We start from the raw sequence: 25,182 nt of genomic DNA, 5'->3' as shown, positions 1-25,182 counted from the left end.
GAGAAAAGTGAAAATAGGATTTTAGGGTAAAATCGCTGTCTCAAAGAAACCTGCCACCTTATATTTGCACAAACTGTAAAAATAAGTTATTTACTTAGTCATGTGGAAATAAAGTGCTTTTAACAACAGCTAATAATAGAGCAAATGAAGAAAATTGCATAAAAGACATGTGTAAGTATTGTCTTTATATGTGCAAAAGGATTTTTTCATGTGGTAATTTATAAATATATATATACACACACAAATTATTTGGGTTTGCAAAATGCCATATGTAATGAAAGCTATGCATAAACATTTATAAAATACCTTTTCTAAGTAGGCCAGCAACATTTACTATTTTTCAATAAATTAATATATAAAATATATACATTAGTGCCAAATGGAACATATATTTTGAAATATGAGCCCCAAGTAAAACTCAGGAATCTGGAGTAGAATTCAGGTATATGCCAAAGGAAACTTTGTCTTTGAAGAAAGGAAACAATGCCGGGTCTCTTATCTCCATGGACTGTTTTGCTTGTCAAACTTCTAACACCCCTTCAGCTGTGTTTTGTGTTTGACTTCCAACCTCATGGTCATTTGACCTGCCAACTATTATTTTCTTTGAGGCTTTGTAACGCTCCACCCAAGTATTTCGCTTTCCAGAACAGTTGTGTCCGTTTCCTTTACACTTCACCTTAACGTCAGCCTTGGTTCACAACGTCGTTGTCTTAAAGTGCCCCCTGTAAGGTTTCAGACAAACCCCAGGACATCGCGGGGATGACCAGTAGGGCTCTGGAAAGCCAAGAACCCCTGGAGATTCCGCTTTGTTCCAGGATTTACACCCAACCTGACAGTCCTAGGACAGAGGCCAGGCCCTACGAGTCCAAATCCCCGGGATCCCAACCCCCTCCCAGGCTGACCTGCCGGCCGGGACCTCACAGCCGGAAAACACCGCCCTTTCCTGCCGCCTACTCCTTCCCCAGGCCCGCGACTCGAGGAAGAGAGGGAGGCCGATTGAGAAAATTAGCGTAAATTAGCCAGGTTCACCCTGGGCTGGGGCTGAGGGGCGGGACGTGCTGCGGTGCTGGCGGGGTGACCGGCGGCAGCAGGTGCAGCCCAGGGCAGAATTTTACGTTCCCTGGCCGGCAGCTGCGCCACTTGCGCCTCGGCGCGCGTCTGGGCAGCCACCACCCGCTTGCCTCAGCTTTAGCCAGATCCCTTTGAGAAATCCCGGGGGAGAAGAGACGCCTCCCTCTGGACAAGAAAAACCTGCAGCGTCTGCTGTTGTTCCTGTGCCCACTTGCTCGGTCAGGAGCCCTGGGCGTCTCCAGTTCGCTAAATCCACTCTCCGGGTTTTGGATGCAGCTCCACGGGAGCGAGCTAGAAACTGACAGAACGCACCTCTCCCCTTTCCCTGCTCCGGCTTGGAGTGGCCTGGAGAGCAGTGGCCAGGCAGGGAGGGGTGGCGCGGTCAGGTGGCCCCGCTTCCCTGCGTGTTGGGACAGGGAGAGATCGGTTAATGGAGGCGAAGAGAGGTGGGCGGACGAAGCTTAGGGGTCAGGGTGCGGGTGGAGTCCTATTGTCCTCGGGCACCCAGGCGGCAGCACCCCGGGGTCTCTGAGCCAAGAGTCCTGCGGCCTTTCTTTGTGCCCAGGGAGTCGAACGTGGCTTGTCCTCCGAAGGAAGCCGCATCCTGGGAGGTGGCGCTGGCACGGTAACAATGAGTGCCTATTGTCCTCCCAGGAACTGCCAGCTCCGTGAGCCCCGCGGCCGGTGATCGCTGCGCGCTTGCCTCTGGCCGCGGGCTAGCCCAGGCCAAAGCACAGGTAGCGCTACCACAGGGTCAGCGCGGCTGCCCGCGCCCTCCGCCCCGCCCGGTCCCGCCCCCCGCGCCGCGGCCCCGCCCCGGCCCGCCCCCCGCAGGTTCAGTCTTCGCGTCCGGCCACCGCGCGCTCAGTCTAGCTCGCACCTTCTTTCGCGGCTGCCGGGGCCGGAGAGGGCGGGAGCGCGGTGGTGGGGCCCGAGCAGGGGGTCAGCCCGGAGACCCGGCCGCCGGCCTGGGAAGCCTTCACGCCGCCTCGGAGCGGATAATGCTGTGAGTAGACGCCGCGCCGGCCGACTGGGCTGGATCCGCGCGCACCGGCTGGAGCTGCGTGCGCCCGCGGGAGGCGTTGGGGCAGCGACTGGGATTCTCGGAGGCTCGGGTAAGTGGGTGCTGCCCTTGGCTCCTTCTTCTCTACCTCTGTGAGAGTCTGTCCGACCCGCGGCGGTGGCCGCTTCCGGCCTGAGCTGGCTTAGAGACCACCGGGGAGCGGGCATACCGAGGGCACCATTTGCCTAGCCAGTGTCCAAAGGACCCAAGGGTGTGACTAGGGGCTCGGGTAACACGACCAGGAAGGAGCGCCACCGTTTGTGCCCACCACTCTTCAGGGTGGAGCTACACGGCTACACTTCACCCTCCAAACCATTGAAAGAGCCATTCTGGGCGTGCATTGCGTTTTTCCACCAGAGAACAAGCCGCAGTTGGCTACCGCGCCCCTGGCGTTGTGGATGGGCACCAGGGCCGCACATGTACATGGGTGCACCCTGCAGATCTGCGGTGGCAGTGCCCGCCGGCTGACCTCTTCTCTTTTGGCGGGGGACATTGTAGATCTAAGCCTCCAACCTGCAGATCTGGCAATGGATATATACTGGGGGCTTGTTTTTGACGGTGGGTTTTGAACAGCTGAAACATTTACAAGCCCCCTCCCCCACCTTTTCTTCTTGAAACTAAGTGTCTTGACGCAGACAAGTATCAGACATGTGAGGACGAATGGATCTGGCCAGTCATTTTTTCGTTATGAATTATTATGTTCCATCCCCCTCTCGACTTAGGGAGGCATGTGTTTCATCTTATAAATAGAAAGTAGCATATTTTTTGGCAGGACCTCCTTTATACTGTACAGTCTAGGAGAGGTCAGTTTAAAAATAAATATGCACTTGAATGTTACATTACCGAGAGCCAGGCTGTGGCTGGGACAAGCTGCCTGGACAGCAGCATCAAAGCCGGGAGCGCAGCTGTGTTGAAAGGAGTAAAAGCCCCAGAGTGCAGCCCAGGCTGACAGTCAAGTAATTACATTTTGTTTAAGGGGTGGGGGGGAGTGAATGAATTAAAATGAGGGTGGGAATAGGAATGTCAGGAGGCTATTGCAACATGAATCTTTCCAGCCCTGCTGTATTTGGGGGAGTAGGCTGCTCATCTGTGCTGAGGGTGCAGGGGGTTCTGGGGAGGGAACTGACGAATGTTAGGGAGACAAACATTCCCTCCCCACCCTCCAGATCTTAGCCCTCACACTATCAGAGTTTCTTGGGAGGTAGTGCCTTTTAAAAAGAACAAAAATTGGGAGAGTAGCAATGTCTGTGTTTTAATAGCAAAGCCAGTCTTAGGGACTTCCCCTTAACATTCATTGCAGGGAATACATAAAGCTCACCAGGAAGCACTGATGATGCCCCAGGGGTATCCTTAAGGCGATTTAAAAGGCTCATAAAATGTTCTAACTTATAAAAGAGCTTTCATCTTGCAACCAGGAAATGCAGCTTCTCTTCTCAGCATTTCCAGACGTCTTCCCTTTGATATCACCTGTCTTTGTATGAGCTCCTATTAGCAGTTAGGAATAAGCCACATGGGTTTGTGTCACACAAGTCCTTTTCAGAAGAGAATCAAATACTCAGAATTAAGGGCAGTTTTGAGATGTCTAGCACTGTCACATGTGAAATAAATGATGACTAAATGTATATTCAAGGAATGATTGAAAGTTCATCATTAAGTCTCCCAAAGAATGTAGGTTTCCTAGTAGGCCTTACCCATTGAATAAAACAGTCACAAGGCTTCTGGGCCTTGTGATAAGAGCTTGAGTGGGAAATTTGGATGTGTTTCTGTGCCCATGGCAGTTTCTGTTTTCTGGTGGTATCATCTGCTAGAGATTTACATTATGAATTCCATGATTGGAGCATGGTGCTGGGGCTGTGGCAGCTACAGACTTGAAATAAGATGAGCTCCCCCTTCCCTCAATCTGAGCAGTGGAATTCTGTTTTCTATCTCAGTGGAACATGTAAAGGCAGCTAGAGTAGTGATGAACAGTTTTTTGCCTTTTTTTTTTTTTTTTTGGAAATTTAAGTGTGGTGCAAGATGAAGAAATACAAAGCCACAGCCATCATTGCAGAAGGGCTCATGTGAGTTAGTTTGCCCTGAGCTCCAGCTTTTGGTTTAATGTGGTGTTTAATGTCCAACATGTTCACAAAAACTGCCCTTTTTTACTTATAAAATTTCTGGTATTCAACAGTGTCAGGGATAAAGTTGCTTTAACCTATTATCACCCCAAGGGTTTTTTGTTTTTATTTATTTTTAACCAGACTATAACCATTTCCCAGGCTCTTTGCTTATTAGCTATAACATTTTATCTAGTGGATGAAAACCTCCAGGAAGATGTCTCTGATTTAAAAACAAAAATTATTATTAAGGCCCTTGTATTTAGCCTGATTTCATCTAGTCCTGGCCTACTTTCTTTCTAACCAGAACTTGTGGACATATTTCTTTCATGGATCAGGTATGTAACTAACCCAAAGTCACAGTAAGAAAAATACTGCCACATGCATATGCAATGTGACATGCATAAGTGGCTAATCCTACAGGAAAGCTCTTTGGGTTAAGGGGATGGAAAAGGAAATCCTAAGGTTATGAAGCTTCCCAGAGTCAGTTTGCCTGGGCTCATGTCCTAGCTCATTGGGCAAGTAACTTAGCCTGGGTACCTCAGTTTACCAGTTGCAAAATGGGCATAATATATCACCCTGAGGATTATAGGGGTTAAAAGAATATAATGTTTTTAGAGCATACTGGCCAGGCACAATGAAATGTTGATGTTTTCATTGTTGCTTTTGTTGTTTTCCTAAAGACTTAATACTGGTTCTTTCATTTAATATGTATATCTATTCTTTGAGACAGATAGTACACTAGTCCCTTCTTCTCTGTGGTTTTACTTTCTGGTATTTCAATTACTCATGGTCAATGAAGATCCAAAAATAGGCGAGTACAGGACACTAAGATATTTTGAGAGATGGAGATATCACATTCATTTAACTTTTATTATTAGTATATTGTAAATTTTCTATTATTCTTATTAATCTCTTACTATGCCTAATTTATAAATTAAACTTTATCATAGGTAGGTATGTATAGGAAAAAACAGCATATGTAGCATTGGATAGTGTCTAAGGCAGCGGTATTAAAGGGTTGCAGCATTAGGAAGGTTGAGAACCACTGGTCTAAGGTTTCAGGCACTCACAGGAGTGTGTATGTGTGTGGAGGGGTCTTGGAAAGTATCCCTGATAGATAAAGGCGGCTATTGTATTGCTCTTCTTTTCCGGATAAGAATGCAAGCTTAGAAATCTTTAGTAACATGGCCAAGGTCACACAGTAAAGTAAGTAGCAGAATGAGGATTAGAATTTGCGTCTGCTTGACCTTGTAGTGAATACCCCTACCACCCAGCTGATTCTTGTTATATCTTTTGACTTCCAGCAAGGAAGTCATTTGGTATTACCTTGTATCTCCTGTGCAAAATGACAATAATTGATAGCCTTGGGGAGTGCTCCATGAATTATTATGATTAAAGATGGCTCAATCCTACATATATGGGAACAACATTCTCCTACAGAGGATCTAATATGAAAACTGCTAGAGTTAACATAGGCGGTTTATACCATAATTGAAGAGATTTACTAGGTAAAAATGTGGGACTTTGGAATGAAGAAAGCAAGCTGTGTCACAGCCAGGGACCATGAATTTGGGGGGCCAGGGTAATGTAGAGCTCTGGTGTCTTGCTTCAAAGTTCTTGAGTGTCAGGGGCACAAGCTCCACATCTGAACAGTCTCCTCCTTGAGGCCAGGAACCTTATCCACAGTGCCTGAACCTTCAGTACCTGCCACTCATGGGACCTTTATGTCTGTTTGGTGCTGATGTTGCTCCAAGAATTAAACAAAAGAGTGGCCACTGGTAGGGTGAGCAGGAACGCTCTGGGCTCTGTTACAGTTCTGCATTTGCCATGGACCCTCCTAGATAAGCTTCTGGTGTGAAAGATAGAGCAGGAGGCCTTTGACACCTAGAGGGTGCTCTAGATAACCCTGGTGGCCTGCTTGGTCTGCATTGCCTTTGATGCTCTGGGTTTCTGCTTAGCTGTGAGGGTGTTCTGGGGGAACTGCTCATACTCAAGTGGGGGTTCTCAACAGGATAATTCAAAATAACTCATATTGCCTCAAAACCAAGGGTAATAAATAGCCTTGGAGCTGTCCAACTCCACTTGGAATCTTCTCTTCTCTATCCCCACTCTTTAAAGGCTGTAAAACAAAGCAACACCCCACAAACCATAATAAATAAGTAGCCAAATCGTTCTGCAGCAACAGTCTGATGTATTTCTTTCCTTTCCAAAAAAACCTCTTCCTTGGCCTTGATCTACTTCAGTGCCAAGTATCCCCAGAGTCATTTAATGATGAACTGAGCTTGACAGTACCTCTGGTGGAAAAGCAGTTTTCAGAATTTACCCATATAGTTTTATACCATGAAGCCTGACATAGATACTAAAAATACTGTTCCTAAATAGCCAAGCAAACTGTGAAAGCTGACGGGTTTCAGGCAATGGTTCGCTTAGTCCTTACTGCTTACCCATGTCATGAATTAATAGTAGAATTCTAGAATCCCACATTCAAAATTTTAAGAGAAGGATTTTCAGTGATTGAATTTTATTTGCATATTTGAGAAAGTTAGCCTTCTAGCCTTTGGTTCTTTGTTAGTGTTGCAGAGATCACACACCTGTAATTAGTGGGTAGGACTACAGTGCCCATGGAGACTTGAACAGCATCAGAAAAAGATTCTGTGGGACCCCAGTTTGACAAAGGTCTTTTTCTGCCAGACTTTTCAGAGCATTTAGTAAGTTGTTGTGTACAGTGAATCTCCACAGAGACAGGGTGTCCAGAGTTTCCCAGGTAGTTTTACCCACAGAGCAGCTGTAGGACCAGCCTGGCAGGAAACAGAAGCGAAATACCGCAGTGTGCCCTCTGGAGCTGAAGGAACTCAAGAACATTGTAGAGAATCACACAGCCTGTGTAAGAAGAGAGTCCTAAGAACACATCAGAAGATTCTGGCAAACACCTGATTGTTGTGCTATTTGATAAAACAAAAGCAGAATCAAATAGGGTATAATCAAGAAATACTTAAAGGTCTAGAGATCAACAAACATAAGTTCTGGTCTTAGCTCTTTCCCAAATTATATAACTGTGACCTCTCAGGGTCTTTTCCCTATCCCTAAAATGTGACATTTGTTGCAAGATCATCTCGGATAATCTCTCACTTTAGAATCAACCAAACCAGGATCAGTGGCTCCTGTTAACACAGCTATCTTACTAATAATCATGTAAGACCCTGGGCTGAACAAGAGACCAGTGCAGCTCTGCAGCAGAGCAGCCTGAGCAAGCAGGCAAGGAGGGCAACTTCCAAGTCCGGCCTCTACTCAGACAGCGTCCGCATTTGGGAATCCATCATGTCCTGGCGACAACTTGAAGGTCCTGTTTATAGACACATCATGCCAGTGATAGATCACTATGGTGTGATTAGTTGGAAAAGACCTGTTCTGTTCAAATACATCATGATCTTTTAGGTTACACACATTTTTTTTTTTTTAAAAAAAACATTTTGAGTGAAATGTGGCTTTGCCCTTTCAGAATGTGTTTGATTTCTCTCCCCTTTTATTTATTTTTAAAACTTTTTTTTTTTTTTTGCCAAGGATCAGTTCATACTTCAAACATTGGTTTTAACACAGCAGGAGATGAGGCTCCAAGCCTTTGCCCAGCTAGTCAGCAGGCAAATCCATCCCCTCCTCTGGGCAGGCTCCCTCCCCTCCTCTGTGAAGAGGGTGGGGGGACTGTCATCTCAGCCCTCTTTTTCCTTGTTTCAGAGATGTTTCCATAGTAGTATATACTTTCTCCTGTTGTGACAGTTAAGACTATTTGAACTATAATTTATTGACTCTTTTGGCTGCCTAATTGGACACCTAGCTCCTTGAGAGTAGAGACTGAATCTGGTTTATCTTGGTGGTCATTTTTTTTTACAACACGATTTCATGAAAAAGTGGGCGGTCTGGTCTTGCCACAACATCTGATTCCTCCAATAGGAATCTTAGCTGTTGTCAAGTCAGAAATTGTTACCACTCTCCTTGCTTATTTTTAAGTCCTGCTGCAGTACAGTTGTTATAGAGGATTAAACATCATACTTACTACAAAAGCCACCAATCAATCCGTGTCTCGCGTGATCTTTTTTGGGGTCATGACGGTTATTCCTTCTCAGGCTTTGGAACCTTCTGTAAGAGGAGTCACCCCAGTCACTGGTTAAGGCAATAATGGTCATCCAAGGGCACTGTGGAAACAGTCAAGCCCCCACCAGAACCTTCTCAGTCTTAGAGTCTTTTCTCATGCCCCAGGGGCTGTTGTGGCCGTCTGGTACCCATGTGTCCACCTAGGTCACAGAATAAGGGTGGATGTATTTCCTAGTGTTGCCTGGACCTCTTGCCAGCTGTGACTGTATGAACCATTTATCCACTGATGTATTTACTTAGCATTAGTCTCTCCACAGTGGAGTGTATCATTGCTCAGTTTCTAGAACAGGAGGCCTGGCATGCAGTAATCCTCCATAGATGTTTGTTGAGTGAATACCCGAGGGACCAGCCCGGGTCCCAGGAAGGCCAATGGAAGGATCTCTCTAAAGCCCACTTCTCGCCACATGCCTGTCATAGCACCAAACTGGAAGCTGTTTTCTTGCTCTTAGATGACTTCAGCATGGAATGTCTTTTAAAACAGCACTGACTTTTGGCCTTATATGAAGTGTGGTGCAAGTGTATGTTGGTGGGCAGATTTTGTTCTGCACTCCTCAAGGGCCAATCCCTGGGGGAAGGTGGTGCTCTTCAGCCTGGCAGAAACAGCTGCAGAGGTATCCCAGAGCCGTAGAGGCCAAAAACAGGACTTCTTTCAAATTTCAGTTGTTTTCTCAGAATAGGGAATTAGCCTATTGGAACCAGAATATTTGGGAGTTTTTCACCCAGTATTTGAAATGATCAATTTAAATGACCAGATCCCAAGGTCTAAAAGAAATAAAGTTGGAAGAAATCCCACAGTGAGCTTCCAGCCCATCTTGGTCCTGATGCAGCTTCAGGTTTTCTAGGAGTGATTAACGATGACCGCCGCTCCCGGTGCTGGGGCTCACTGCCTCTGGATCTCTGCTGGGCACTGTGTGTGCATGGCCTCTTAAGAAGACTCGTCCTATAGCTATTTCCACTCCACAGATGTGGAAACTGACTGAGGCTTCTAGAGGGAGTCACTGGCATTGCTTGGGCTTAATTTGATACCAGGAAGGATGAGAAAGGATGAAAAAAATTGTATAATCTGGGAAAAAGTATTCTTACTGTCATTGAAAAGATTACATTTTTTTTCTTGAAATTTCCCAGAAGGTAGATGTTTCTGCAAAAATTTAGAATCACAGAGCCATTAACATTCCCCATGCTGTCATTCTGAGGCCCTAGACGTCCACTCAACATGGGAGCATGAATCTTCATTCTTGGCCCAACTCTTTCAAACTGTTTTTTCATTTTAAGCCGTGGAAAAGAAGGGAAATCTAAATCTCAATATAAAGCAGATAATGAGATCTTTCTTTGATTAAAGAGGAAAGATATTGGCCTTACGTATTGTTTAAAACAATATGCCCATCTGTATTGTCTCTTCCCTCACACATCACTGATCCTGGTGGGATTTGTCCAGAGAAACGTAAATGTCTATAGCTTTTTCAGCCTGTGCCTTACAGTAAGCATCTGGGGGACTTTTGTAAGAATTACCGTGCTAATGAGATTATATAATTAATGTTAACCCAAACGCAGGACTGCCCATTTATTACTCGTTTATCCCTGTGGGTGTCATCCCACCCCTGTTCTCATCTGTCAAGGTAATTCTGCATCCAGTTTGTCAGGGGCACACTGAAGCTGTCCCTTGTGGTACCCATAGGTTTGATGGGTCTTTCATGTCAGCTGGCCTGTCACTAAGATTCCTCTGATGCTTGGCTAAAATCAGTCTATGACAAATAAATGGACAGATCTAGCAATTATATTGCAAAGTAAGTAAACAAAGTTGGGTACCAGTGAACTTACAGGGCCTGCTGGGTATATCTGTCCTGAGTGCTCAAAACTGATGATAGATGTGATCACCAACATGTAATTAATTGTCTCTTCTTTTCTGAAAACCAAGTCATTTGTGTAGGTATTTTTTCCCCCACAGTTTCTACGCTATCATTCCATGCTCAGGAGACACATGTGTGTAGGACCTTAGGCAGTTCCTTATTCATCAAGCCTGGAAATGGACTAATGTAAAGTCCTTTCCTATAATTACTGCTCCACATTGGGCTTCGTTTCCCTTTGCCAGGATTCTTTATGGCCACACCACAGCCTCACACACTCCAGACCCCACCACTCCCAGCACCACCAATTTGAAGGTCTTTCCATTTTTTTCCTTTCCTTTTTTCTTTTAACCTTCAGAAAGAAGAAAAATAGAAGTTGAATAAATCAGAGAACTTCCTCAACTTCCTCTTCCATAGAAAGTAAAATGAAATGGAATTAAATGGAAATCCTCCAAAAGGTAGAGTAGATCACCAGAGAATTTAGAAGAGAAAAATGTTCAACCATTTGTATTATTTTATATCTTAAGGGGGGGGCTATTATAAGAAATCCAAGGTTGATGTTAAAACAATACCTTCATCTGATCTGAAATAGTTGATAGTACTTTTCCCAACTCAAGGAAGTCCCATTTGTTCCTGAGGCTGAATATCCACTGTAGATATTCCACTGAATATCCACTGTGAGAAGCTTGCCTTGTTCTGTGTCCCATGGCCAGAGCAGTTAACCTCTCCTCAAGCTACTGGTAGGAATCTCTTCCAGTTGTGGAGATGGTTCATAGGGTGGGCCATTTTAGCCTCATCTGCAACCATTTTGTTGATGACTGATACTGCATGTAAGGAGAAAATGCAAATGGTTATTTTAGCAAAGTTAGAATGGTTTTCCTCCATATTGGATTTCAGTAGATAATCTGGTTTGTCATTTGGGGAAAAGACAATGCCTTGTGTTTGCATAGCACTCTACAGATTTTCACGCTCAGCTCTACAGTCACCTGTAACTGTGACAAGGTTTGGGCTCACTGTCTCCATTTCAGATGGGAGGTAATTGGCACCCAGGTGTGGCAGAGGACCTTCCAGGGGCTGGCTCAAAGTTTTGGCCCAGCTCTTTCCGCCCAGAGGCCTAGAACAGCAGCGAGACAGTGTTGCATTTGTTTGGTAGATGTTTTGATAGGTTTTTTATTTTTCCCAAGTATCTGATCTGTGCCAGTCATGCATTTCTCTATAGAATGTTCACTGTAGTTTATTTAGGTTCCCTTGTACATTTTAGGGCAAATAGCCGAGTTCCCCCTTCACCCATTTCCTTTTTAAAGAAGAGTCAAGAGAACAGGCTCATTGCTTCTCCTGGGCCTCGTTCTTTAGTTTGACTTAAATATGTATAACCAGTGAGTCTGAATATGTTGTCAAATTTTCCTGGAGTCTTGCCCCTCTGAGACACTTTGTGCATGCTGCAGTCGTGGGTCGAAGTCATTTCCCTTTCCAATGGCATAGCCACAAACGCTTGCCTTAATTCCACAGATCTGCATGATCCTGCAGATTTACCCCGCCTCACATTGATACACTGTTAAATTATTACCCTGCTTGGGTAGAGGAAGGTTAAAATGTCTTACAGATGGAAAAATGAAGCCTTTGTCACAAGAAAAGAGGCGACAGCTTCCTTGTCAAATAATGTGTTTTATAATAAAATAATAATGTGTAGGATTTGTAGAATGATTCTGCCTTGAAATTTCAGCAGGGCAGGCAGGGTTGAAGTGGAAGAATTGTAGCAGTCTCTTTCAAACAGCTTTCTCATTTGTTTATTCATTCAACAAACATTTATTCAGCAGCTGCTATGAACAAGATGCAGCTCTCTCTCCCAGATGGCACCCTGCAGGGGAGAGAGGACCATGTGACAGTTGGTGGGTCTGAGGTGTGGACAAGGTTCTGTGCAAGCTGAAGAAGCCTTGGGAGTTGGCAGATGTCCCTGCAGGGATGGGTGGCCCCCCAGATTGCTGGGGTTGGGGGCTCACAAATTCTATTTATATTATCTCCAGGCTATAAGGGCAGTCCTGCCCTAAAAGGGTCTCCAGCAGAGACTGACAAGGTTACGTGGGGATTCTGGAGTTCTTGTTTTGATGCAGATCAGAAGTAAAGTGCAAGGGTGAGAGGGAGCATATCCTCATGCAAGAGAGAGATTATGGGGGGCCAGAAGTAAAGTGGAGGCGGTAGGGTACATGAGGGGCTGAGGGGAGGCAGAGTCCAAACAGACTAATGGGACTCTAGGACTTGGTGTGAATGGGAAGGCAGGGGGACACCTGGGCTTTGGATTTGGATAACTTGCTGCTACTTACTAAGAGAGCGAAGTGCAGAAGGCCGATGCCTGGGCCAGGCAGGGGGAAGGAAGATGGCAAGTCTTATAGGGTAAGGTGAATATGGAGCATCTCAGGGGGGCAGAGTAGAGAAGCCTGGAATATAGAGAGAAGTCCAGGGCTTGTCAGCCTACCTGGGAAAGGCCCAGGTGTGTGTTTATTTCATGATACTGCTATGCACCGTGAGGATGTAGCTTGGGCCAACCACAGTCCCCACACAAGCTTCACAGCTTACAGCTGCCAGACTTGTTGACAGCCTGTTCAATGAGGAAAAACCCACTGATCACGTATTTGATTGTTACGGCAATGTCAAAGTTTATAAGAGCTTACTTTCCATTTTACTGACCTCGTCAGGGACTGGCCCTGGTCCATGGGCCCACTTTGAGTAGCACTGGTCTGGACTTTCGCAGGCCCGTGTGGGATGAGGACCCTGATTTGGAAGTTATCATCAGAAGAGGAAGCTGAGGGGAAGTTGTGTAGGAGGGTGGTTGAGGGATGGGGGATGGAAAACAGTGACCCAACTGCAAGTGCCAACATCTAAGACAGGGGTTGAGACATATTCTGTGAGGGCTTTGTTAATATGTTAGGCTTTGAGGACCACATGTAGTCTCTGTCACCACTACTCTGACCTTGCAGGGCCAAAGCAGCTATCCTGGGTTTCTCAGTTTCAGCACTACTAGATTTGAGGCCAGGTAATTCCTTGTTTTGCAGGAATCTCCTGTACATTGTGGGATATTTAGCATCATTCCTGGCCTCTGTGCACTAGATGCCAGTAGCACCACCATTCCCATTCATGAAGATCAACAATATCTCCAAACATTGCCAAATGTCAAAATCAGCCTCAGCTGAGAACCACTGAGCTGTAGATAATTGCATAAATGAATAGCCATAGGTGTATTTTCAATAAAACATTATTTACAAAAACAGGCAAGGGACCAGATTTGGCCCAACTACTGTAGTTGGTAGACCTTTGACCTAAGGGATAGGAAGAGGGAAAATTAAAGAGTTTATTCAGTAAAATTTGAGGACTTCTGTGTTCCCAGCTCAACGGGAGGTTCTATAAGTGATCCAATGTAAAGAGAAAGAGACTTATACAACCGCGTAGCTCTCATTTATAGCACTTTTGCTTACCTTGTTCTTTTTGAGCTTACCACCTACCTAGAGATACCAGATATTAAAATCAAAGAAGCAGAAAACAGGAAAATATAACAAATCACATAATGAAAATTCTATGGAAACGCTAAGAAAATCCCCAAGCAAGACAGTAGTGCAGCTGGATTATGTGAGGTGAATTCGAGATTTCCTCCAGGAAGGAAGTGACTGAAGCAGGTCTCAGAGGATGTTATGAATAGTGGTTGAGGGGAAGAAAGTGGGAGAACAGTCCATATAAGGAACACAGGGTTCTTAGTTTCAGAAAAGAGGGAAATGTAGTGTCAATAGCAAGGGAAGGCAGCTATTGTCCCTGGTGAAAGCCGTGTGACTGCGCTGTCCCACGCATGGGTTTCCTCTGGGAAAAGAATTAACAGCACTTACCTAACGCTGTTTTCTAAGAACAGGATGTTTGTTTTTCTCATTGAGGTTCAGGGGGCTTTATTGCTTTAAATTTTTAATCTTTTGACTTTAACCATACAATCCAGAACCCTTGTGAGATTCTTTTTAATAATAGCAAAAATATTGAATAGTCCTAGTGAGTTAGAGCCAGAGGGTCCCTTTTTACTCATTCTTGGTTTCTGACAAGGTCAGGTTAACGTTTCTGCCTTGTATCGATTTTGAAATCTTAGTGCATCATTTCCTCTTGGTGCAGCTGGACTTCAAGACAGAAAATCCCTCAAGACAGACTTCAAGATAGGTTGGCAGTCCTTGCGTCACCAAAGGGGCAGTGACGATAAGTTACAGAGGGAACCCTAGTTGTGCCACAGTTTGGTTGATTGCTGGAGACGTGGGCTTCACCTAAGACTATTTCCTTTGGAGTTTGGTAGTGTTGTGAAAAAAAATTGATTAAAGTACAAAATAAGACTGTTTGTTAAGAGGTATATTCTAAGTGTTACATGGTATAATATTTACCTTCCTAGCTTCATAGCAAGTCCTCCAATGTTAGCTATTATTCTTCACTTGTAAGTTCCTTAGAGAACCAGGCATGTCAGATTTGCCGTGTTCCAGAAAGCCTCTGTAGACTTGTACGAGGGGCTGCACCCTGGGAACAAACCAACCCATCTGTCATCAGACAGTGTAACGGGGATTGTGGATGGAACACTTGTAAATTTGAAGTTCATTGTGTTCCTTGTGTTGTGGGAGGCAAAAAGATAAGACCCAGCTCATGCTGACAGAAGAGCTTTATGTTTGTATACAGACAAGTATACAAATACTACTATCAGGGAGTCTGCCGTGGAAGCGAGGTGATTATGGAATGGCTACCAACAGATTCCAAGTGTGCCCAGGGCTGGCTGGTGTGATTAAAGAGAAGTTATCAGCCCATCCAAAAACACAGATGATTGTAGAGGGCCCTAGCAGGATGGCATGGAAATCCCGTATCTGTCCCTTCACCCTGTCGGAAAATAGAGTATTCAAGGGACTTAAATTTGAGGATGTGGCATAAAGGCCAAAGACTAACAACTTGGCTTTCTCAGGTGGTCTGGGTCGAGTGACCATTGTCTGAATTTCTAGATGCTTGTCAACTTGTTATTTTGGATCATTTGATTTTACTATTGCCAGAATTGGAGTTTTACATGGAATAACTATGAAATGAAAGTAGTTCGTTGTGAACAACAAAGCAGCTTTACACGTTTCATGTTTTTGAGCAGAGTTTAGAATGAATATCTTAGCTGAACGTTGCTGAAAACTTCAGCAGCACGTTCTTTTCCTGTGTTGTTACTGGCCTTGCTGCGTCGCAGACCAACTGGGATGCAGTAGTTAGGGAAGCAGGCAGGCATTTCACCGCAGTGGCCTTGTTAGGTTCAGATCCACCAAGTGAGAGTGCCTGCTGGGTGCTTCTGTCCAGCCCTGCGGGTGAGTCTCCCGGAAAACTAGTCATGATACGTGAACCAGGTGTTAGAGAACCTGTCCTCTTCCTGCTTTGCTATAACTGTCAGGGATCAGTGTCATTACTGAGTCCTCCCCAGTAACTTGCTTTTATAGGGAAACAGGTCCTAATGGCCTGTCTTCAAAACTGCAGCCTTAGTACTTTGGGAGGTGCATGTTCTGGCTTCCAATTTTGATCTCTTGAATTAAATGCTGTAATTGCAAGGCATGTACGCGAATTAGCAATGAGTCTCCCCTGTGGTATGTGTGGGTCTCTATATAATCACAGTTGTAAAGAATAATAAATTCAAGCTGTGGTTGACTCATAAATGAGAAGTCCATTTATAAATAATGGAAGGTCAAATGTATCAGACTTTCTGAGTGGGCCTGTAAAATGCGACCTGCTCAGTCTGGCTAAGTTCATTTGCATGACCACGCTCAGCAGCTGGGAGCCCAGCTAATAGTTTCACAGTTAGAGCTATGTCCTCAGTTTAGATGATATGCGGAGAGGATAAAGAATCTAATAATAGAACAGGCATCTTCTTATCTTCTCAAATGGGTGGAGTAAAACAGACTAAAAAAACATGCAAAGTATCCCCTTCAAGATGCTGGCTACTGGGTATTCATTCTCTGGTTACAAGTTTTCGTTTAAGTTCAAAGCTAAATTTCTACCAGATTTTTTTCCCTTGAAATTTAAAAGTCTTTGTCTGATTTGGAGAAGCCCTCCTCCAGAGGTTTGCAAAATGACTGGCATGCCTGCTCACGTTGTAGTAATGTTTTAGTGGTTCTGATTCCAAAGCTTGGCTGGTTGTCTCACTGTGAGGAAAAACTCAGCGGTGTTCAAACAGAAAGCCTCTTCAAGGCAAAGTCTGTGAGTGTTTTTATGTGGGAATGTGACTTGGGACCACAAGGCAAGTTGGCAGGGACGGTGTCCCCATCTAGGAGACTCAGGATGAACAGGGGCCTGACAACCAGCCTTCCCACACTTTGCTCCCCCTGTGAGGTCCTGTCCTGTGGCCATATGTACTGTGCCCTTTTGCCCTCTCCACAGCAGCCTGTTCCATCCTGGGTTCTTCCTCAGAAAAGCCAAAGTCTGTCTCTTTATAGTTTCTGCTCGGTGGCTCTAGGGCTTCACAGAACAAATTAATCCCTTTTTCATTATAATTAAACGAATCCTTCAGATCCCTAAAGATTAGGGTTTTTTTTGTTTTTTTTATTGGTTTGCTTTAAGCTGCTCTACTCCCTCAGCTGCTTCTTACACGTTCCCACCAAGTTCCTTCACCTCCCAGGCCCCCTTCTCAGAACATGTAAGAACATGTTCCAGGTAGCCTTTATCCCTTCTAAATGTGGAGCCCAGGGTCCAGTACGGTTTTCTGGGGGCTGAGCACTATGGAATTGCTGTCTTCTCCTGGTTGGCAGCAGAGAGAAGTACCCCAGAGGTGTCTGGTGGTGGGAGGTGGAGGAAGATGCTTGGCCCCTTCCCGTTGTTTCTGATATGGAGGAGAAATCGCTTAATGTCTTGCCATGGGGCTCAGTCGTGCAGTGGTGCTGTGCTGGGTGCTGGAAGGAAGGACCTCCAGATACAAACGGTGCTAAGGCAGAGCGATAAATGGTGGCTTGTCCTTGAAGGCTGTGAAAGCCAAGCCAGAAAGGGAACATGGTGCACAGGCTCACTTTCTGCAAGCAGGAGAAAGAAAAGGAAAAAGGCCACAGGCCCCTCAGGATCGCAGCGCCCCTCACCCACCTGCCATTGTTTTTCATACATGTGTGTTTTATATTAACATTGCAACATTTCGCAAGATGCAGAAATTTTTTCACCCTTTCTCTCCACTAAGAATTACTCTCAAAACATAAGTAGGCAAACCAAACATTCCTTGCTTAAAATAAATGGAATTTTTTTTTTTTTTTTTTTTAACATCCCAGCCTCTTTGATCTTTTCAGGGACCTGTGAGTTACCACTGCTGTCAACTCTTAAGTTGTCAGTCCTTCACACTTTAACCCCTGTAATGCCAAGGAGAAGGGAAAGACAGGGTATTTTCAGCATCATTCTATTTACCTGTTTGGGTATTTTCAGCATCATTCTATTTACCAATAGGATGGTAAGGAAATGAAGCAAAGGACCATTTCAATTATTTTTGTAATTGAATTATTATTGCTGTGATTATCTCTGTCAGTATCACTGTCATTTATGCTTAAGTCAGTCACAAGAAACTAGAATTGTCAAGCCTGGTACAGGAATGAAAACTTGGCTGTCTGCCTTTCTTATCAAAACGGTGGCTGCAACTTCCTCTCAGGTCCTTTTGTGTCTTGAAGCTCTCAGATTTCTCACAAGAGCCTGTAAGTGGGAGTTTGTCTGCAGCTGGACTCTGTGCCCACACCTTTATGTACCGGACGTTCTCTCTGACCTTGACAGAGAGTGATAAGAGGCTGACTGCTGAGCTGGATCCTTCTCTTGGGAAATCTTTTTTCTCTAGTCCCCGAGAGCTGGAGTGTTCTTGTTTGTTCACCAACAGTCTAATTTCCCAGGTGAACGTTTCGCAGTGTCATCTAAGAGAAGCAGACCCTGATCCTAGAACTAGAAGGGGATGAACAGTCATGGGAAGGTGAGGTCTCAGGGTGAAGGGAAGAGAAGAGTTTCTGAGAAGCGGCCATGCATAGAAACCCTCTGTCTGTCTGTCTTAGGCTTGGGGAAGACAGCAGGAACAGAGAGGCATGACAGCAGTGCAGGAAAGCCAAAGAGACAGAGCAGAGTGGAGACTTGGTTGCTGGAAAGGAATAAAGGGTAGGGAGAGGAGAGGCCCAAGTGTGGGTGCCACGCACCCTGGGATGGCTCAGTGCACATGAGTTCTTGCTGATGGTAGAGTCTTGACTATACACAAAGCTAAAATCCCCTTCTTCTGGCTCCCAGGACACCCGGGTGGGGGGCTCGCCCCTGGGCTAATAACTCACTTCCGGCCTGCAAGCCCTTCTCCTTAGCTCTTCCTTTTCTCTTGTCCCCTCTTCCTCCTATAAGCAGGTCCATCTCCCTTCTGAGCAGAAAGCAGGACCTGGTGTTCCTGACTCAGGCTTTCCTGCTCTGATTCACGCCTTGCCCTGTCTCCTGCCACATTGGTCGGCCACCAGCAGCCTCCTGGAACGATGAAAAGGGTAGGATTTCATGACACAGCACATAGAGCTGTTCTGCAGTAGAAGGTTATTTGTGGCGCTCACCACCACCCTCCTGACCCTGTGCTTTCCACCTCTTGCCCTTTCTCATTTTCCTCTTAACTAAAAATGCTTCTCTTCTGAGATCTTTTCCATTCTGCATCCATCTGGATGTTGCTTCTTCACAAAGACCTGATCACAGAAGGAAGAAGTGATCAGTCTTTGGCCAAGCTCAGATGGGACGTAGCTTAGCCCTCTGTGAGGGCCTCATATGTCCACATGCTGCCGTCCCCAGCATTGCTTTTGAACACATTTCCCTGTAGAAGTGGTGGCATTATGACCAGTAACTCATGGATGGATTCAATAGGCTTTTCAGGATCTAAGGACTTTGTATAAAATTGGCTCTTTTAGAAAATGTAATCGGAATCGTATTCATTCATTTATTTTTGACACAGAGTCTCACTCTGTCACCCTGTGTAGAGTGCTGTGGCATCATCATAGCTCACAGCAAACTCAAACTCCTAGACTTAAGGGATCCTCCTGCCATAGCCTCCTGAGCCACTGGTTAGATAGGTACACACAACCACATCCAGATAGTTTTTCTATTTTTAGTAGAGAGGGGTCTCACTCTTGCTCAGGCTGGTCTCGAACTCCTGAGCTCAAGTGATCCACTGCCTCAGCCTCCCAGAGTGAGCTAGTCCAGTGCCCAGTGCCCAGTGCCCAGCATATAGAGAGGCCCTCAATACCTTTCGACCATTGCATTGATGGCTGCTGCTTCCCAGGCGATGCTCACACCCTCTGCACTACCAGCCACTTCTTGCCAGGGAAGAAACCACCCCATTAGGTTTCCATATAAGCAGTTGGCAGAGACGAAGTTGAAAGAGCAGTCAGCCTGGAAAGGGAAAGGGATAGAGCTGCATGCATTTAGCCCAAAATATCCAGAAGGGAGAAGAGGACATGGTCAGTGTAAGAAGCCATTGGCTGTGCGTTGACTCTCCTGGGATTCAGTGTGGTTTCCCCTGAGCTGGAGGAGGGAAGATAACAGATGAGGTAGAGAGACTAGACCAGAGCCACCAGTGTCACAAACATCAACGCATCTAAAGCTGAAAAACTGGCATTTTTTTCCAAAATGTCTTTTTTTTTTTTTGTAACTTCAAAGTATTTGGGAGTTCTTAGGGCTAGCATGTAATGGATACTCAATGCAAGTTATGATTGTTAAACCCTAGAAAGCTAAACCCCTGGCATGCAGTGCATGTGATGTGAATATGTGTAGAAAGAACGAGAAGGCCTTTGAAGGGGCAGCTGCCGTACCCTCCCTCTTTGCTGAATCCACTGTCTACAGCTTAGGTCACCAACTGTTTTCTTACCTTTTTCCTTATTTTGGGCCATGTCTCACCATACTATAGACACAAAACCTAACTTCAAGCAGGCAGAGCAAGCCCCTGACTCATGACTATGGCTGGGCAGGGAGTGGAGTGACTGATGGCCAGGGCCTGGCCAGCACCTTGCTCCCTGCCTGGTCCCGACCTGGAGGCCTAAGGACTGGGCCTTGCTCCCTGTCGTCTCAGAGAGCAGCAAGCATTTTCCCCACCCCTTTCTCTTCCTCCTTACTGCCCCAAATTCTCCTTTTTGTGAGTGATCTAGACAGAGGGGTAGGGAGCTGCTCTCTGGCTATGTCTTTGTGGGATATTTCTTTTTCATAATTTAGAACACCCTGCCCCAGGCTCTGGCCTCACACAACCCTGGCTCCACCAGCTGGCCACAGGCAACCCTCCATGCCCTGAGTTGTGGTGAACACACTGTATCTTTCCATGACAGTTGCTGTCCTGGCCATGTGGCCTGAAGACGCCACTCCAGTGGACAGCTGCTGCTTGGGGCTGCTCAGCTGTTGCTGTAGGCAGGCAGTCAGCCACACCGTGCCCAGAGAGGCGGGAAGGCCACCTCAGGGTGGCAGGGGCTCTAGGCCAGTCCCGGGTATTGTGCACTTACATGGGAAGGAAGCGCTGATGTTTTAGCAGGAAGACTCTGAGTTTCAACTGTTGTTACTGTGACAAGACCCCAATTAGCGCTGAAACAGAGACTGTCAGGACCCACAACTGTGCCAGGCTTGGCAGCCCATAGTCAGCCCACTCTGCATGGGCTCAAACCTCCTCTTGTTGCCTCGGCCTCCTCCCACACCCAAAGCTGAGGTCTGGCTCATTGTTCTTGGCCTTCTGAGGCCCAGGTTGCTGATGCTGACACACTGGGCAAGCCACTTTCCAAACAGAGTGAGTTGCTGCTGTGCCAGAGGGTGGTGGAGAGTAGTTCCTGTCACCCGCCACTGGTGAGTAAACTTAAAACTCTTGATGAAAAGGAAGAAATACGGGACAGATGCAGTCAGCCTCTAGCTGCTTCAGAGCAAATGTGGCTCCTTTCAAGCCACACTAACCCAAACCTAATCCAGCCTGTGGAGTATTTATTTGCACAGTTGCAGCTGGGGGGAGGGGAGAATGAACGCCTGACAGCAGAGGTCACAGCAGAGCCATTGGGAGAGTTCCTACAGTGAGGAAGGTGGTAGCTTCTCTATGTCAGCTGATGCAGCTAAAGGAGTGGAGGATTGTTTTCAAGAGATAAGTGTATCTCATCAGTAAAGGAGGGGCTGACACCTCCCACACAGCCTTCTAGCTAGTCACTTCTAATCTTATCACATAGTTTTGAAGGGAGAACGTGTTCATTTTCTATGCTGATAACAAACTACCACAAACTTTAGGGCTTACAACCTAAGAATAGGGGGAAGGGGGAAAGGGAGAGGAGGGAGTGCGGAGGTGGGCAGAGGGAAGGGGATTGGTGGGATTACACCAGCGGTGCATCTTACAAGGATATATGTGAAACTTGGTAAATGTGGAATGTAAGTGTCTTGGCACAGTAACTGAGAGAATGCCAGGAAGGCTGTGTTAACCAGTGTGATGAAAGTGTGTCAAACGGTCTGTGAAGCTAGTGAATGATGCCCCATGATCATATCAATGTACACAGCTATGATTTAATAAAAAAAACTTTAGGGCTTACAAACTCACAGTTTCTAGATGGGGCTAAGGTCTAGGGTCTCACTGATCTGTAATCCAGGTGTGGGCCGGGGTAGTGGTCTCATCAGAGGCTCAACCCGGGAAAGATCCACTGATCTGAGCTCCTTAACACTATTGGCATAATTCATCTCCACAGGCCCTCTCACAACATCCTGCTTATTTTTTCAAAACAAGCAAGGGAGGGTGGGGGGGACGCCTCTCCCTCACCAGCTCAGATGGAAACTTCTAACCTAATGCTATATTCTGTTGGTTAGGACCAAGTTACAGGTTCCACCCACAGAGGCCAGGAGGAAGATCCTAGGAGCGCCCAGAGAATTCTGCCTACTTTTAGTGGGTGAGAAGAAGGGGGAAGAGACAGGCCTTATCAGCCCTATTTCAAGTGTTCCCAAGTGAAGGCTCAACCTATGTGATCAAAATGTGATCACAATGTTTTTTCTTTGAAATGAAACAGTTTTATTCTTTTCTTTCTATCTCAGAATGCCTCTAAATACAGAAGTCCTTGATAGCCCAGTACTCTCTGCCACAACTTGATTCCAACGCTAGCTCTTTTGTTTACTTGCTATATGTTATTATAAAAGGGTGATTTTTTTTTTTTTTAGAAGGAGAGAGCTCTGGAATCTCAGATTTCTCACATGTAGAATGCATTCCCTAAGTTTTTTTGGACACTAGCATATAATAGTTTTATCACTTCGTAAATATTCTCAGCTCTTTCCTTGTAAGAGTATTCATTTTATTGCATTAATTTTATTTATATATAGAACTAAACAACAAAATATTAGTCTTGCTAGTGTGCACAGCAAAGCAAAATAGAAAATATATTTTAAATCCATTAGTACCTAAGGAGCTGAAATCACTGGTCATATGCTAACAAGAAGTTTAGAATGGGGGAAGAAGACTAATATCTTAGAAACAGCCAGAAAATTATGTCCAGGGCCATGTCTATAAAATGCTGAAGCCAGAGGTCTGAGGTTCTTGTCTCTGTCCATTTTTCTTTCTCCCCCCGAAGTTAAGACTAAGATTAGTGATCCCTTATTAAGATTGAAGTTTTGATCCTGCTCAGTGGAGGGAAATAATAAGACAAGGTAAAGTTCAGCTTTAGGTGGGAACTGGCCCTGCTATTATTTACAGGCTTTTGTGAAACCCTGAAGGTAGATTGTAACCTGCTTTGGTTCCTTCTCCAGGTTTCTCCTTGTTGTGGAAGGGGCTGGATGATGTAACCAACTCTCTGGGAAGCCCCACTTGGCTGCAACCACAGGAAGGTCTCTTAGACCCCATCTCATTTCAGAGCCAATTCTGAAGGCACTTGAGAAAAATGATGTGATGGTTCCTATCAAACAGGACTTTTCAGAAACATACATCTGTGAAGAAAGTGGCCCCTTTTCCCTCTTGTGAAATAGATAATTCTCAAATTCCAAGATGCCAGCCAAGACCCCAATTTATCTGAAAGCGGCCAATAACAAGAAAGGAAAGAAATTTAAGCTGAGGGACATTTTGTCTCCTGATATGATCAGTCCTCCCCTTGGAGACTTTCGCCACACCATTCACATCGGCAAAGAGGGCCAGCACGACGTTTTTGGAGATATTTCTTTCCTTCAGGGGAACTATGAGCTTTTACCTGGGAACCAGGAGAAAGCCTGCATGGGCCAGTTCTCTGGGCATAACGAGTTCTTCCGGGCCAACAGCACTTCAGACTCGATGTTTTCAGAAACACCCTCTCCGGTGCTCAAAAATGCCATCTCCCTCCCCACCATCGGAGGGTCCCAAGCTCTCATGCTGCCTTTATTGTCACCCGTGACATTCAGTTCTAAACAGGAGTCCTTCGGGCCTGCCAAGCTGCCCAGGCTTAGCTGTGAGCCCGTCATCGAGGAGAAAGCTCAGGAGAAGAGCAGTCTGCTGGAGAGGGGGAGAGTCCACCAGGGAGACACCTCATGGGGCTCCAGTGGTTCTGCCTCTCAGTCCAGCCAGGGCAGGGACAGCCACTCCTCCAGCCTGTCGGAACAGTACTCCGACTGGCCTGCAGAGGACATGTTTGACCGTCCTGCCCCGTGTGAGCTCGTCAAGGGAAAGACTGAGTCAGAGGAGTCGCTCTCCGATCTCACAGGGTCCCTCTTCTCCCTGCAGCTCGACTTTGGGCCCTCACTTTTGGATGAGGTGCTGAACGTCATGGATAAAAATAAGTAACAGGATGCCAGCTCTTCTCCTCTGGGGTAAAAAGCATCAGACAACAACAACAAAAACTAAGCTAGACTAACCACAGTCGCACAGTTGAAAGAAGGGCTTCCTGGGCTGTGTTTGCAGTTGTGTGATGGGTTTTCTAAAATAATCTTCCTACAAAATATTTTTTTTACCTGTTTGCACCAACAGTTCAGAAAAAAATAAGTAAAGAAAAGCACCCTGGCAAAAAGAGGAAGTGAGTCAGAACCCATTTTCGGCAGATCAGCTCACTTTTGTTGTTCGCAGACACGCAAGAAAGCTGGCTTGGCCGGGATTGGCCCTGGCTATGAAGGGCTGGACCAGTCACATCAAGGAACTTTACAGAACTTCACGACACTCCAATGTTTTCTGAGCAAGAGGAAGTCAAAGTTTATTTAACACCTAAGCCTTTTTTCTAGACTCTTTTCTATCTTATATTGTTTGGGCTTACCATAGCGAATTCTCCAGTGTTAAAGCTTTTCTCTGTTTTCACATTTGAACAACTTTGCGGCTTTGGGGGATTTTCTTGTAGTTCTTATGTAACCCTATATGTTTTATCTATATCGCAAAATTTTGACTATCAGCTACATGTTGGTAAGACACAAGCAAAGTATTACTGTAACTAAGTTATTTTTAAAGTTAAAATATATTTTTACGTGCCTTTGGCTTTTTATTGCAGAGTCTACATTTTATAGATAATCAGATGTGGTCATTTGACTTGTTTTCATTTGGGGTTCCATTGTAAGCTGTGTATGTGTGTGTTTGGAAAAGTGTACTCATACTTAGCTTTATTTTTTTTTCTTCATCTGTTATCATACTTCTAACAGCAGCCAATAATGGATTGTAAAGCATAAAGGCACAGTTTACTTCTGATGCTTCTGCAGAGACTGTGGGCCACACCACGTAATGTTATTTGGAAATGGGTATTTTAGCACAGTACATACTTGCATTACATAGGTACTTCATACAACACAATAAAGAGTAAATGTTAAAGTGAACTTGCTTGTTTAAAGTAATAAACAAGAACGTAAGAAAAAAATATTTTCTTTAAGTCTAGCTAGAAAAACTGCTGCTCTGAAGTGTACACAAGTCTTTAAGGTAAGAGATGACTTTCATCCATTCTAATTTTGATTACTCCCTTAAGGTTTGAGATTCTAGACATTGGGCCCCTCAAGTGAATATGTAGGATCAGAATATTTT

At 45.3% G+C, this 25,182-nt stretch overlaps 1 protein-coding gene across 1 annotated transcript; it reads left to right on the top strand.

Annotated features, from left to right (window-relative positions):
* Positions 1-239: 239 nt before the first annotated feature.
* CDC42EP3 (CDC42 effector protein 3) lies at positions 240-24,980 on the top strand. Its single transcript, XM_053589017.1, has 2 exons — positions 240-2,186; positions 22,971-24,980. The coding sequence occupies exon 2, from the start codon at positions 23,206-23,208 to the stop codon at positions 23,968-23,970; it is 765 nt and encodes a 254-aa protein (XP_053444992.1). The 5' UTR covers positions 240-2,186; positions 22,971-23,205; the 3' UTR covers positions 23,971-24,980.
* The last annotated feature ends 202 nt before the right edge of the window (positions 24,981-25,182 follow it).

This window comes from Nycticebus coucang, chromosome 4 (genome assembly GCF_027406575.1).
Source record: "Nycticebus coucang isolate mNycCou1 chromosome 4, mNycCou1.pri, whole genome shotgun sequence".
In the NCBI taxonomy this organism is placed as follows: Eukaryota; Metazoa; Chordata; class Mammalia; order Primates; family Lorisidae; genus Nycticebus; species Nycticebus coucang.
This window is presented reverse-complemented; position numbering and strand designations above follow the sequence as displayed.

Bases quoted from the DNA above. Each gene is read 5' to 3' on its own strand.
- CDC42EP3 (XM_053589017.1), top strand. From the start codon at position 23,206: ATGCCAGCCAAGACCCCAATTTATCTGAAAGCGGCCAATAACAAGAAA.